Raw genomic sequence first — 14,757 nt, forward strand, 5'->3', positions numbered from 1 at the left:
TAACTTTCTCCTTTACACTTAAGTTATTTCAGTTTGTATGTGCAGTATCAGCTGATATGTGATTCCTCAATCAATTTTGAGCATCTCATGTGTGCCAGATAATGTGTTGGGTTCTGAGGACACATGAATAAGGCATATGGCTGCCCTCAAGGAGATTAGTGATTAATTTACAGGAAAGTAAAACAACCCAGTGTGGTGAGAGAGGTGTTCCAGGAGGTACACCAAGGTGCCATGGCAGTGGCGGGGATGCACTGTGGCCAGCCTGGCCACCGCCCTGTGTGGGTCATTTGGAGCTGAGTTGGTGGAGTATAGCATACTAAGAACATTGAAATGATGTTGAAGCAACTACCTTCTCCTCCAAATTATTTAATGAAAATTTCCTTTAATCCTGCTCTCATGAGTTATGGAAGCATTACTTTATCCTGACTGGGAAAGTCTTTTCCGTGACTTGCTCACTTTTATTATAAAGCTTGTTAGAAAGTTTAAGAAATGTAGGTTGTAAGGCAGAAAGTATGTATCATTATACAAAGGAAAGTGGTGTTCTGTTACTATTCCTTGTCTCCTACCCCATACTCACCTTTTTCCTCTCTGCAGTTGGTTCAGCAGTGGCCACAAGTGCAGAAGTCTATCTCCAAGGATACTGAGGAAGAGGACAATGCTGGTGGTATCAACTTAGATAAAGCAAAGGAAAGGCTTCAAGAAGAGGACAAATTTGACAAAGAAGAATATAGGAAGAAAATTAAGGCAAAGCATCGGGTAAGCTTTCCATCTTGAATTAATACTGAGTGAAATTTAATATGTCCTAAATATATGTACATGTTCATTAGATATTCTTTAGTAACTAAGTTACTTTATTGTTTTCTTTAACCTTATTTTTCTGTAGCTATTTTGTTGTTTTCTCTAGTCCTTCTTTTCCCTTCTGCTCGTGGAGTCTTTGTATATTAACTAGTTTCTGAGAATGTCACCTGAATCTGCTTTTGGTTGAGGTGACCCAAATTATAGTGATTTTTTTTCAAATAAAGTTTTAATTTGGAGATAATTGTAGTTGCACATGTAGTAGTTAGAAGTAATAGAGACAGATCCTGTGTGCTCCATTTCTATAACTTTGTCATTTCAGGAATGTTATATAAATGAAACTGTGTAGCATGTAGCCTTTTAAGATTGGTTTTTTTCACTCAACACCCCATTCTTTCTGTTACTGAGTAGTGTTCCGTGGTGTGGATGAAGCACAGTTTGTTTCATGTTTCACCCATTTAAGCAACATTAGTGTTGTTTCCAGTTTCAACTTAATAGTTAAATTTCTTTCCATAAGCAATTACTTGGTAATAGATATTAGCTTAAATTTACTACATTAAGAAAAAAAATAAGGAAACCTTGTGAGAGGGAGTGCTTCTACTTAGGCATACGCCCTTTAAGGCATTGGCCTTAAACTTGGCAGTTTTCAGTTATCATTGAAACAGAAAGGGTTACTCCATTCTGGTCACTCATTATATTACTGTCCTTTCACACTACATAAAAGTGGACGTTTCACTAGATAAATGAATCAGTTAATGAACTAAAACAGATTAACATTTTTTAAGAAGTTTCTGCAGCATGCCCTTGAGACAATGAATGATCTCAGGGTAACACAGTATCATATGCAAGAATCACTGCTATAATGTTGGGCTGGCCAAAATGTTCGTTCCAGTTTTTCCATAAGATGTTACAGAAGAACCAGAACAAACTTTTTGGCCATCCCAATATTAGGTTCTGTACCAAAAAAATTTTAAGCCTTTGGATGTGAACATTATTAACCGTATCCTGAGGAGGGTTCTCATAGTTTTTGACTCCTGTTTGACCTTGTTACTATTTAATAACCCAGTAAACTTTTTTTTTTAATAGAGCAGCAGTTCTCATCTCTTTAAGATACGATACAGCTTCCCAGTAGCATTTAATAAATAAGAAAACGTAGATATTGAAGATAACTTTCAAGGATGGAAACGAATGGTGGGAAAAACGTTCCAGAAATATGGAGAACAAATGAACCTGAAATATACTGGTTACAGTTTTGGGATACTTATGTTATTGAGAGAACTAAACATTTCCTGTATTGCTGCTTTTAGTACAGTACTTTAAATGGAAATTTGGTGTTAATAATTTGTTACTAAAATTATTTTTAAGTGTCAGCAGCTTGCCATGTTTCTGCTTATAGTCTTCTTAGAGTATGTATCCAACATAAGAACATTTTACCTTTAAATTGTAGCCAGCAGTAAAAGAAATATGGAAAATTTACATAAAATAAAGCCCCTCCATCCCCCCCAACCTGCTTCCCCTTCCTTATCTTCCCTTTCACCCCTTTTCCCAATGTGTGGAAGTTACTACTGTATCCAGGTTGTAGAATATTGTTTCTGAAAAATTTAGGAACTTAATTTCAAATTGACTGTTGTATATTTGTTACACAGTGTTTGTGTGCTAGGCTCTGCCTTAGGCAGTGAAGATGGAATGTTTAAAATACATGGATTCCTCTATCCGCAGGAAGATTATTATAGTTAAATCATAGTTAACTATGGACATTCTCTCACTGCACAGAAGCTTTTTGTGCCCCAATTTTTTTACATTAAAATTTTTGAAATGAATAATATCTTTACATTTTTCCAAAATCAAGAGGGATAAAAAAGTTAACATTCAGAAGTCTTGCTTCTGCCCATACCTGTCATTTTTGTTCATCCCTCCACCCCAGAGGTAACTTTTTATTAATTATTAATGTATCCTTATAGTTTCTTTATGCAAAGACTAGTAAATAGAAATACATATTCTTGCTTTCTCCTTTTGTCACATGAAAGGTAGTATACTGTAGATTGTTCTATACTATTTCATTTTCACTTATTTTTGAGATTTTATGTAAATCATTTTCTTTGTACCATTGTTAAAGCATAGCATATGATTTTAAAACTATCACTGTGATTGTCTCACAGCAAGGTTGAACAGAGCAGTTTGGGGCTGACACAATTGTGAGAGAAATCGCAAGAACTTTCCATGCTACTGGTTTTGAACCAGTTCTCTATAACTAAAATAGGTATAAGGTCTTTTTAAAACAAGTCAAAGCTTGTTGTTTTATATAAAATAAGTATATACTGCACAAGGTGGCCCATGGCATACTTTCTATATTGGAGGTTGAAAATATTATGTAGCCTAAAAAGAGCACAAAGAAGTAACCAAAATAGTCTTCTCTCTATTCACCTTTAATGTAAATGCTACCTGGCACAAATATGATTCGTTTCTTGGTATTTTCATCAGTAAAGTTATTATTTAAACACATATAAGTATTTGTGTATTAAATTAGTGAATATTTCATGTTTGTGAGCACTTAGTATGTTTATTACAATAGCATACATAAGATACAATACAGGTGCTCAAATCAGTTATTTACCAAGCTGCAATGGACCGGATTTCTACCCAGAAGGCATATGGAATATCTTTATTAAATGGCAAGTTTTAACATTTGGCATAATGTTTGGTGGAAAGAGTGTTGTGCTATAACAAGTTGGGATACTTGCATTTGAGTCCTGAGTCTAGCATTACCTAGTCCATTTGGGGATCACCAGTCACCAGTTTGGATTCCACTTCCCTATACTGAAAAACGAGGGAGTGAGAATGGGGGTTAATACCAAGTGATCAGAGAGATCCTCTGGCTCTGTGTGTATAAGTAAGATGTGAGAATAAAATGATCCTTTCCTGTCTGAAAAATGGAATTTTAATTTGTCGTTTTTCCCTGCTGACCCGTTGGGTTCCGTGCTTGATGATAAGGCTTCCTTCTTGTTCACTTATTTTTCCAATGGTTACTAAAATTTTACCTTAAAAAGTAAATATATTCTTAATCCTGCACAGTTTATTTTATTTTAATTGCATTACCTGAACACATTATTGGTTTTGAAATCATATTTTTTTCTTAACACAAAATTATGAATGAGGAATGTGCCTGAAAGACTTGTACGTATGAAAAGAAAACTCCATAAAATCTATAACATAATTCTGTATTTGATACATATTGTGAAACATATTATATTTTTTAAAATATGTATCACTTTTAGAAGCTTTTATGAGCTTAGAAATCTTTCGGCATGTTTAAAATAATTGTATTTCATGATTATATTTTTGGTTTAAGAGGATAAGATAGTTAATATATAAGTTATATGTAAGTGAATATATATAATCATTAGTCTTAATGATTCTGTTTGAAAGTAGTTGTTTGTTCTTGGTGTTTAAAATTAACAGGCTTACACCATAGCTTCTAATATGCACTCAGTCTTTGTATTGTAGGTCTCAGCTATTCATTTATTCCCACCTGTTTTTCCTCCATGCTATAACACCTGTCCTTGACTCATTTTTCATCTACCAAATTCTGAAATCTGTGTAATTTCTACTGTGACTCAAGTAAATATCTTTGTCCTAAAGATTTAGAAACTGAACTATAGAATTTTAACTAGTTTATAGCCAAGAAAAAAAAGCAAAAGAAAAAATAAAGGCAGTACAGTTTATGGCATCACTGGGAGTGGAACTCAGCTGCCCGCTTGCTGGAACTTAGCCACTTGCTCTGGGGACTTCAGGAGCCCTTGCATAACTGCTTTGGATCACCCAGTCCATAGCTTTGTTTCTCTTCATGAGTCTTCATTGTAGTCATTAAGTATCATTTTCTTCTGAGACCATTCTGGTCTTTCTCTTTCCCTGGCAATTTATAAGTAACTATACTTAATTCGGCCTTGTTACTGTTTTCTTTGCTAAACCTCTTGAAACTATTTATCAGAAGTAAAATTGTAGCAAAAGCTATATTTTTACATATAAAACCATTAGTAAATTACTAAGTTGTAAAGGTGAAAGCGCTGCTTTTGCACAGGAACTGTGTTTTCCTTTTTTTCTTTCTTTTTTTTTTTTTAAGAAACTGTGTTTTCTGATAATTCAGTCAGAACTGTGAAAGATGGGCCATGGATCATATCATTGAAAGGTTTTTACTTAAATGGAATGAAAATCTGCTTTGTGGTGTATGTCATCATCTTAGCTCTGAAAGATAGCTTGTGTTTAGTGTGATAATATCTGCTTTAACAGCTGAGAGTGGAGAGAAGCAATTCATTATGAGATTCTCTTTCATTTCTTTGAAATTTGCTTTGAGTGCTTTATCCATTTTGGGTTGTATATTTAGGTGTCATGTCATAATGTGTCTCTGGACTGTTTGCAAAGTTGCTCTGGGTTCTACTTAACTACTAGCATGAATATTATTAGAATGTTAAGAAAGAATTAAAGGGACTTTTTAGAAAATCTGTTTTGTTTTGTTGTTGTTTACACAGAATTGAGTTGGCATGGAATCCAGGTATCTTAAACATAAATTTATTATGATAATCAAGAAGGAGGGAAGCTGTAATCAGGCATGCTAGGAATAATAATAACAAGAACATTAAGAAGGACAGCAACAAGTTGCAGTTAGTTAACTGGGCCCTGCACTAAGCATTTTTTATGTGTCGTATTATATGCTAACAATTAACTTCTGATATAAGTGGGTTAACCTCATTTTACTGATGATAAAACTAAGACTTAAAAGGGTCAAGTAATTTATCCAAGGCCCCACAGCTTATAAAAGCTTACAAATAGTAGCCCTGGGACTCTTACCATGGTCTTTGTTTCTCTACACACTGTTTTTAACTATGTAGCTGCTACCTATCTCATACCAATAGCCATTCTCTTACAACAGGATAACTCTGAAGCAATGAATCAAAACGTAGAGAGGATGACAGCTGGGGATGAGGATTTTGAAGAAGGAATGACACATAATAGAAATTGTTCATGTTTCCAGAGCAAGGTCATTGGTCTCAAATAAATTTAGAATAAAATAAGCACTGTAGTTAGTAGTTTAGTTTAGGACCACATACTAACATTACCTTTCCCTGAATGTTCGTTGCATAGCTATACAGTTACTAGTACCATAATCCATTTTTAAGTAGGTATGGCCATTTAAGCATCTAAGGCATTGTCAGAGACTGGTCTAGCTCATACGAGCTTATGAAATTTTACTAATGTCAGAAATGTCATCATGGGGGGACATGTATCCCATACTTAATTCTAAAATTCACTTTATGAATAAAGCTTATTTATAAGGGAGGAAAGGAGATTCTCACCTTGTACAACCGTCCTACTACCTGTCCCCTTCCTACTACCATCACAACCGTATTTATTATAAAAAAGGAACCAGCCTATTACTATAGAACCTTTGCCTATAATTCAGAGATGTCTACCTGGGAGGTTTCTCTTCTTATTCTCATGAGCTTATATCATCTTGTGATAGTCAGTCCAACATCTGAGTGTTTGGGCCTTTTTTCATATCCAGCATCCAAACGAGATAAATACTCAAGATTATATAGGTCTTATCCACTTTGTGGCAAGTCTTTGACATGTTTATTATTTCTATTTTTATTGTTAAGTTCTTTGTGGATTTTTTTTTTTTAAAAAAAACACCATATGTTGTTTGAGAGATGGGGTGGTGGTTAGATTGATGGTCAGTAGCTGGAGAGGTTGAGGAGCAGGGGCAGAGTTTGGTGCTAGTGGAATTCAGGGATCTGACAAGATTAGGTCATAGACTACAAAGATGTGGGGAAGCTAGGCTGTGTCTGTTTTGCCCATCCCTATATACCCAGACCCCACCACGGGACCTGGAACATAGTAGCTCAGCAAATGTTTGAAGGAATTGATTAGTGAATCGGTGTTTCTGTGTAAATTTGTTTTTCTCCCTGTCTTCATATCCTTACTGTAGTTGTTATAGATTTATATATGGAAGCCCAATTTTTTATGTTGTTCAGATGAAACTCTGTAGAACAGGTAACAGATCAGAGAGCCTTATTGTGTTCTTCGTTCCCAGGAGGGATTTAGGCTTACTGGGATTTTGTTCTTGGAGGGCAGGGGGTATCTTCAGGGCCAAAAATCCTTGTAATCATTCTTTTACTCACTTTTGTTGAGCCAGTTTTCTTCCCTGAAAAAGAGATTCCTGTAATACTGAAATGAGGATTGATGTCCCCTACTTCTTTATGTGACAGCTGGGAACTCCATTCCTTACCAAACTGACACAGTTGCCTGAGACTCATTCAGATAGGTTATATGCTTCCACCAGCTCCTGAAAAATATTGATTTCTAAATCTATAGATTTCCAAGCACCATGGAATGAAAATGGTTTAAATACATAGTCCTGACTGATGTTGAAATTCATATTTCATGGTACTTTCTTTTCTGGAAGCTAAGGACCTGTAGTGTGTGAGAAGCCAAAAGACATATAGTAACATCTATAAAGGAGTATTTTGTACTTTGAAATGTAATTTTTCTGTTTTCTTTTGAATTTGATTTTTATTATTGAATTTCATGATCTTCTTATACTTAATCATTTGTAGCATGGCAGAACTAAACATAAAATTGTGCCATCTTTTTGTTGGCATAAAATACCTTTTGGTACCAATCCTAAAAAATGAAATAGGAAAAGAAAGGATTTAAAGCATTTAAACCACCTAAAATTAAGTGTGTGTGGGGGGGTGAGGAACCTCGGTTACTGAATCTAATAAAATTCAATTATATTTTTCCCCTAGTCATTGTAATTCAATCTTTTATTTTTATATATTGTCATTTATAGCATTTATGATTCACATAGTCTTCTTTTAAGAAAAGAACCCTTTTCCTGCCTTAGCAAAAGAAGAAATTGTACTTTCTTCCCTATATCCATTTCCCAAATTTTGGATTACCATAATTCTATTTCCTATTCTCCTCTGTTTAAAGACTAATGTTCACTCTTTCCTCTTTTCAGATAGAGTGCTAATATAGCTTTTTAAGATAAGAAAGAGAAGTTTTCTAATTTTCTTTTTGTTTCACCCAATATTGAAAGTTTGTTCTTTTTATTATACTTCATTTTCATGTCCTGGTCATGTTCATTTCACATTTTACAGGTTTTGAATATCCCTCATCCACCTAAGACTTGTGGCAGAAATCTTAAAAGGAAAAATTATTCTACTTGCATGCACATGTGAACTCTGATAGCCAATTTAAATTTTGAAGTTTAAAATATTCTTCATTGACTATAATGAGTCAATACTGGTGTTCAATAGTAGTAGAAATTTGTTAATATTTTTTTTCTGCTCTGATTAAAGTGGCTAGATGAAAAGCCCCGAAAGAGAGATTGCGTTTACTTGTTTAGAGAGAGTTTGTCTGATGTGAACATATTGAGGTTATTCTTTGGAACTTTGAAGTGCCATTTTCAGATGCTCTATTGTGTTGGGAGAAGGCCAGTTACTGAATAAATACAACAACAATTTGTGTGACTGTTAAATGTGGTTCATTATCTGTTTGTTCTGGACAGGAAACAGGCAAAAATTAATTAAATAGTGTACATAAAATGCTATCAGGAAAAAAATGCTCTCAGGATGAAAGACCCATACGGTAACCGACCATTATTAATAATAAAAGGAAATGCAACATTTGGCTGAAACATGTTGTTAAGATGAAAACTGTTCATCTGGGCTTCCCTGGTGGCACAGTGGTTGAGAGTCCGCCTGCCGATGCAGGGGACACGGGTTCGTGCCCCGGTCCGGGAAGATCCCACATGCCGCAGAGCGGCTGGGCCCGTGAGCCATGGCAGCTGAGCCTGCGCATCCGGAGCCTGTGCTCTGCAACGGGAGAGGCCACAACAGTGAGAGACCCGCGTACCGCAAAAACGAACAAACAAACAAACGAAAACTGTTCATCTAACAAAGCTGAGTAAACTTTCTCATGGAGGAGAGAAGAGGTATAGACGTGTGCTGGAGTTGAGGGAGTTGACTCCATGTGGTGTTGACTCCATAGACCCAATTTTAGTCTCAGCTCTATCACACTGGCTGTGTGACATCAGGAAAGTTACTTCATCACTTTGATCTTCAACTTTTTCATCTATAAGATGGGAATGATAATACCTCAAAAGTTTTGTTACATAGAATTAAAAATATATGTAAAATGCTTAGCACACTGCTGATCCTTAATAATTCAGTGCTTCTACTGTTAGTAAGAAAATAACAATAGCAATAATGTGCTAATGAACAGATACATATGTATAAAAGTAAAGTTTTGTCACTCTCTAGTTATTTGACATTTTATGTAGCTGTAGTTTTAAAATTAGTTTAAGCAGTGCAACACTCAAAAGTTACTGTGGGGCTTCCCTGGTGGTGCAGTGGTTGAGAGTCCGCCTGCCGATGCAGGGGACATGAGTTCGTGCCCGGGTCCGGGAGGATCCCACATGCTGCAGAGCGGCTGGGCCTGTGAGCCATGGCCGCTGGGCCTGCGCGTCCGGAGCCTGTGCTCCGCAACGGCAGAGGCCACAGCAGTGAGAGGCCTGTGTACCGAAAAAAAAAAAAAAAGTTACTGTGATCTTTGTAGACTAACATAAAATACTGTTCTGCTTAATTTTACTTTCCATACATGAAAACTTTGTGTGGAAAATGAAACTAAATTGTGTATGTGTGAAAGAGAGAAGAGAGAGAAAATTACAAATACATCCATCCACAAACTAAAGCCACCTCTCAAGCTAAGCATAATTATGGTCAGTGGTTTAAAATTTTTTTCTTTAATATTATTTTGCTACTTTCATTTATTTTGTAGTCTGCTAATACTCATAGAGAATCAGTAATTGGTGCCAACTTTTGTGAAAAATTTGGGTGCAGATGTTTACAAACTGCCATCCATTAACTTTTTCCCCCTCCCACAAATGAGGACACACTGAAATTATTTCACTTTAGTGGCAGAACAACTCTCATAAGCTCATTAGAGAACCAATTCATGTATAGTATCTTAATAACTATTGCATTCATTGGCTGCTTGGTAAAATAGTAAGTTTATTTTTTTCCGTTATTAAAGTCACACCTGTTAAATTCTCCAAATCCTGACTTTTAATTTTTTTTTAAATGTATCCAAAAAAGGCACTAGACTTGGCATACGGAGACCCATGTTTGAGATCAGTCTCTCACTTACTAAGCTCTTTGACAATGAAAAGAATGTGTTTGACAACAGGTTCTTAGTTTTGATTCTTCATCTTTCCTTTTCTCCTGACCTTGATCCTGGAACTTCCAAATAATCTTTAGAATGTTTCTCTGTATAATTGCACATTGTTTAAGTTTTACATGCTCTTTTAGTTGTATGTTTTATTTGGAAGTCAAAGTAATCCATTTTCTCCAAAACTAGTGTAGAAAAAGAATAATAATCACAGAAAAGAATAATTTAACATTATGCATTATTCAGGGGTATGACACATGAACAGTTGCCATTTGAATTTGATTTTTTGTTAGTTTCACTTAGAATTTAGCTTTCCTGCTGTGCAATCTGAAGCTATAAAAACTGAATCTATAAGTTCTCTGGACTCCCTTCCTCTTTGCATTAATTAGTACTTAACCCCCTTTGAAACTTTTAACATTTATGTTCTCACTTTATTAAAAAGAAGTCTGTAAACCTAGATAGGGTGTATAGTGTGGATTGTAGCAGTTTCTTGTCCTTCTCAGAGCTGTGAGCAACAGAGCAGCCTCAGGTCTGTCTCTAGAGTATGTATTAGAATTGGTTCTTCAATCTGGAGAAAGCTATGCATGAAGCATAGTGATAATGATAGATTGTCCAGACTGAAAAAATTGTTAATTCTCACGTTAGTGGATATTAAATGTAAGAGTGAATCATGGTCGCAGTTTCATGAAAGAATTATTTGCTGTTTATTCACTTTTTACATTGACCTAGTAGTTCATTAAATTTAAAATAGTTAGCTATGAATTCTGGATTGAGACTAGCCTCTATATTGTTTTACCACTTTATTTTTTGAAGAGGAAAAGAGGTGTTTTATTTAAAACAAAAGTTTTTTCAACTTTAGCTTCATTTTGTTGTTTTGAATTTTATTAATATACATATTTAATTTTCTTATTTTGAAAACATTAGTGCTGTATTTTCTGCCTGTTTTATGATCATTGGAAAACTAATGGGGAAATTATAAAACAATTCAGTAAAGTAAGGTGCTTATAAGAATAATCTTCCATTGTTTTTGTTTTGAGAAAAATATTGCCACTTTTCTAAGAACCCCAAGGATGAGGATTTCATATCCTTTATAAATTCTGCTTTTAGAGGAAAAGGGAAATAATCATTACTGCATTTCTTCCTTTTTATTTTAATAGCCAACACTGTGAACCAGTCATATGTCAGACATTGTGCTAACAAGCATTTATGTTGTTTTATATAGTTCTTATACCAACTTTATGAAATGTGTGGTCCTGTTATCTCCATGTTTAGATGAGAAAATGAGAGGTAGCGAATAAGTTGCCCAAAACTGCACAGCTAGTAAATGGTCTAACTGTAATTTGATTCCAGATCTGTTTGACACATACTTAATGATTATGAAAACTTATTAATTTTCCCCCTCTTCCTGTAGGAGAAAAGACTGAAAGAAAGGGAAGCCAGAAGAGAAGCCAGTAAGAAACAAGCAAAGGTAAGGGTTTATATTTTAATGAGAAGAATGTTTGTAACATTGAATGGAATTTAAATACTCTTCTTTTCCAGATGCAATTTATATTTATTTATACATCATGTCATTTGAATTGGATTTAAGTCCGTGTATGTGTATCATTTGCTTTCTCATATTCATTTGTTTCCTCTGTGGTGCAGGATGAAAAATACATAAGATAATTTGTTTGTTGGGCTTTGCCCTCCTACCCTCACCATCTTTTTCCATTATGTTTTGTATTAAGTGTAGGAGATGGTTGACTCTGTGGGCCAGGCCTGATAGGATTTTATTCTATGTCATCTTCAGACTAGAGAGACAGCCTGTGTGAACCCAACTTGCTAATAGATAACCCTGAAAGTATTGGTTGCTTCAACTCCTAGAACCTAGGGGAAAGCACTCTGTATCTCCCACCTTCACTGTATTCTGTAAACAAAAATTTTCAGCAAGTGTATATGTACAGTTTCTTTCAAATATATGTACAATTGTAAACACCATCATCCATGTGCAGCTAAAATTTTTATCTGGTGTGTTTGACACCAAGGAAGGTTCAGCTTCTGCATTCTGAGGACATTTAGTAGAAATGATTTCCTAAAACCAGGGCACAGAAATGTATGTCATTTCTCATGCTGTATCTCATTGTGCTATGCCTGACTAGCCATCATTTCTTCTTAGCAGTTAGCAAAGATCCGACTCCCTTGAGTAAAGCCGTAATGTTCTTTGTCATTTTTTTCCATGCTGACCATAGCACTTAGAGGGCAAGTCAGAGATGATAACTCATGCTATAGTTGTGAAGTGGGAAGCAATTACTCTTCAGTGTAAGATGAAAAGACTGCTTATATTTAGTATTAAATATCACTTTGTCTTCAAAGGTGCCCTAAAACGAGAGCTACAGTGTGTGCAGCCTAACTGCTAAATCAGGTGGTGGATTCCGCATTTGCTTTTAAAATGCAGATGTGAACTGTCATGGCATGGAAATGAGATCTCAGGGACTACAGTGGGAAAAATTTAAATTTAAGAAGGAAATCTTAACTTTAATGAAAGCAGTTGTTATTTATGAATATTGTATGTTCAGCATAAAAATAAATAATTTTATTTTACTAAGAAGCTCTCATTTCTTTCTGCACATGAAATTATAAAATGAAAGATATCAATACAGTCTGGAGCCAAAAGAAAACCCTGTATTTCCTTTGTGTGATTTGTGCATATTTGTGTATATTACTAAATCTGGTTTATTTTTTATACTTGTTGACACTGTATGCTTCATCTTTTGTAGTGGTTTAAGCTGTAAGAAAGAAATTACTCTCACCCTTGAGCCTGCCTCTTGTGCCTCTTCTTTTATTTCCCTATAAGTTGCTGTATGTATTTGGTCCTGATACTGTGCCAGCTGGGAAATGAAAAGCCGTAAAGGCTGTCAGTTAGGTTTTGCCACTGGGGTAGACCTCTAAAGTGAACTTCTCAAGCCAAGCCCATCCCTCCACTCCACACCCCTTCCCCTGTTTGTCATGTGTGTTTTGTTTCCTGATGTCTAAGAAAGGAGGAGGACTTCCTTGTCAAGAGGTTGTCTCATTTCTGTATAAGTGCTAAGGACTGTACTGGGAACAAAGAAAAGAACAGCTGACATGGCTTTGCTGCTCAGCCAGGAGCTTTCAATAGACAGAGGCGGTGTTTTAGTATTGCTCTGAATAGTCGAGCTGCCTCCATTTCACAGCCCTGTGTGTGCTCAGAGACAGCAGCCCTCTTTTTTTTTAAATTAATTTTTTTTGGAGTATAGTTGCTTTACAATGTTGTGTTAGTTTCTACCATACAGCAAAATGAATCAGCTATAGATATATACATATTCCCTCTTTTTTGGATTTCCTCTTATAAGAGTGATATTAGCAGAGAGATGAGAGGATGAGTTGTATACAGGACTCAAATATTCCTCAGCACACCAAGGACTGACAGCAGTGACAGATTCAAGCTGACTCATGGAGGCCAAGGAATTAGCTTGGGCTGACCTTTTTGCACCCAGCTTCTTTGCAAATGAAAGTGACAGAGGATATAGGCTCTTACAGCTTTTCAGGTGCCCCTTTGGAAACAGACCCAGAAGATGTTGGAGGGACTCTGTAAAGAGGTGATGGCCCAGAGTTCTGTGATAGCTAAAAAGAAATATATGAGATGAATTATCAGGTTTTCCAATTGTGTGTGTATGCGCACACACGCTTTAAATTATGGATATGTCTTAGTTTTAGAGTAAACTTTGTCTTTTCTTTAATATGTCTAAACATAGTCATTGTGTGACTTGAGGCTGTTGTCTTCTGAGGCCTTCTGGTCAGCTTCAATCCAGAGCATCCTTCAGTCTTTGAACCTATACCTAAAAGATACCTTAGTGGTGAAAGAAAGTGGTGTTTGCAGACTTACTATAGCACCGGAGGTGTTTTCTTACCCATTTATACCTATTTCAAGAAATCAATGCATAGAAACTGGAAGTGTGAGAAAGGGAGACTCACAGAACAGTTTTCTACCTTGTTTTGTGCTTCATTTAGCAAACATCATGTTATAGGAGGAGGAACATAGAAGACACAGAGTATTGCTTTAAAAATTGGAAAAATGTGTTAGAATAAAAGTTGATAGTATTATCTTTATTTCCCAGAAAAGAGAAAGTTTAAAGATATTGTGAGTTCTCAATTTTATAAATGATGCTTGGTGGTTATCTCTTCCCAATACACAGTAAGTATTCCTAAGAAAAATTGCTTTGAAGTTGGAGTGCAGTAAAATAAAGTTGGAATGGACCTCTCAGAAAGCTGATGCAACTTTTTGTTGAAACATAGATCTAAGATCTGCCTAGAATACATTATGTGCAGTGTCAGGAGTTGGAGAGAAATAGGAAGTTGAAACTCCTAAGAAAGTTTTCAGGGTACCCAATGTCTAGTGATTTGAGAGACAGAGGTCTTTGGGTATCAAAAATTTCCTTAGCCTTGAAATATTTGAACTGCTAAAGAATATTTGACTTTTACCTTAGCTAATGGGATGTTGTGTGTTCTTATAAGTTAGAAATTTTAAACTGAGATCTGAAAAGTAGTTGTAGCAATGATGAATAGACCACATTGCTTTTTGGATTCAGGGAGGTTACATAATCCTAGAAATACAGCTTTATCTCATTATCCAGCTAGATTTCCTCATGTTACTTTGATGGTCTCACGTGCTTATACCAACCTCTGGTGGCTGGAAGGATTTTACAGAAATGTAAAGAAATAAAAGTATGTGGTTGA

The 14,757-nt window shown here is 35.5% G+C and overlaps 1 protein-coding gene across 2 annotated transcripts in view; it reads left to right on the forward strand.

Moving 5' to 3' along the window:
- DDX10 (DEAD-box helicase 10) overlaps positions 1 to 14,757 on the forward strand; it is a 296,493-nt gene that overhangs the window by 170,399 nt on the left and 111,337 nt on the right. For both annotated transcript variants that reach the window (XM_060304012.2, XM_030836487.3), the window contains exons 15-16: positions 595 to 756; positions 11,435 to 11,491. In XM_060304012.2, coding sequence (XP_060159995.1) covers positions 595 to 756; positions 11,435 to 11,491 — 219 coding nt within the window. The remainder of the gene's footprint in view (positions 1 to 594; positions 757 to 11,434; positions 11,492 to 14,757) is intronic.

The sequence above is a fragment of the Globicephala melas genome, chromosome 8 (genome assembly GCF_963455315.2).
Source record: "Globicephala melas chromosome 8, mGloMel1.2, whole genome shotgun sequence".
NCBI classification, from domain to species: Eukaryota; Metazoa; Chordata; class Mammalia; order Artiodactyla; family Delphinidae; genus Globicephala; species Globicephala melas.